We start from the raw sequence: 375 nt of genomic DNA, 5'->3' as shown, positions 1-375 counted from the left end.
AGCAGCAGCAGCAGCAGCAGCAGCTGCAGCAGCAGCAGCAGCCGGTCAGGCTGACTTCGGAAGTTCTGATGCAGCTGGAGGCGCGCACAGCCAGTAGGACCCTGCGCATTCGCTTGCTGTTGCTGCAGCTGTTGCTGCAGCTGTTGTTGCAGCTGTTGCTGCAGCTGTTGCTGCGGCTGTTGCTGCAGTTGTTGCTGCAGGTGTTGCTGCAGGTGTTGCTGCAGTTGTTGCTGCAGCTGTTGCTGCAGTTGTTGCTGCAGCTGTTGCTGGAGTTGTCGCTGCAGCGGTTGCTGCAGTTCTGGTTGCAGCTGTCGCTTCAGCCGTAGTTGGTGCGGCAGCCGTTGCTGCGTCATTTGCTGCTGCAGCAGTTGCTGC

The 375-nt window shown here is 59.7% G+C and overlaps 1 protein-coding gene across 1 annotated transcript in view; it reads left to right on the top strand.

Moving 5' to 3' along the window:
- Positions 1-200: 200 nt before the first annotated feature.
- The window catches only part of ETH_00039740 (uncharacterized protein), a gene marked incomplete at both ends in the record, with an annotated part of 3,109 nt that continues 2,934 nt past the window's right edge, over positions 201-375 (top strand). Inside the window, one exon of the mRNA XM_013374615.1 lies at positions 201-329. Coding sequence (XP_013230069.1) covers positions 201-329 — 129 coding nt within the window. The remainder of the gene's footprint in view (positions 330-375) is intronic.

Source organism: Eimeria tenella, genomic scaffold (genome assembly GCF_000499545.2).
Source record: "Eimeria tenella Houghton genomic scaffold, Eth_scaff2191, whole genome shotgun sequence".
In the NCBI taxonomy this organism is placed as follows: domain Eukaryota; phylum Apicomplexa; class Conoidasida; order Eucoccidiorida; family Eimeriidae; genus Eimeria; species Eimeria tenella.
The sequence above is the reverse complement of the archived record's forward strand: the minus strand, read 5'-3'. Positions and strand labels throughout refer to the sequence as shown.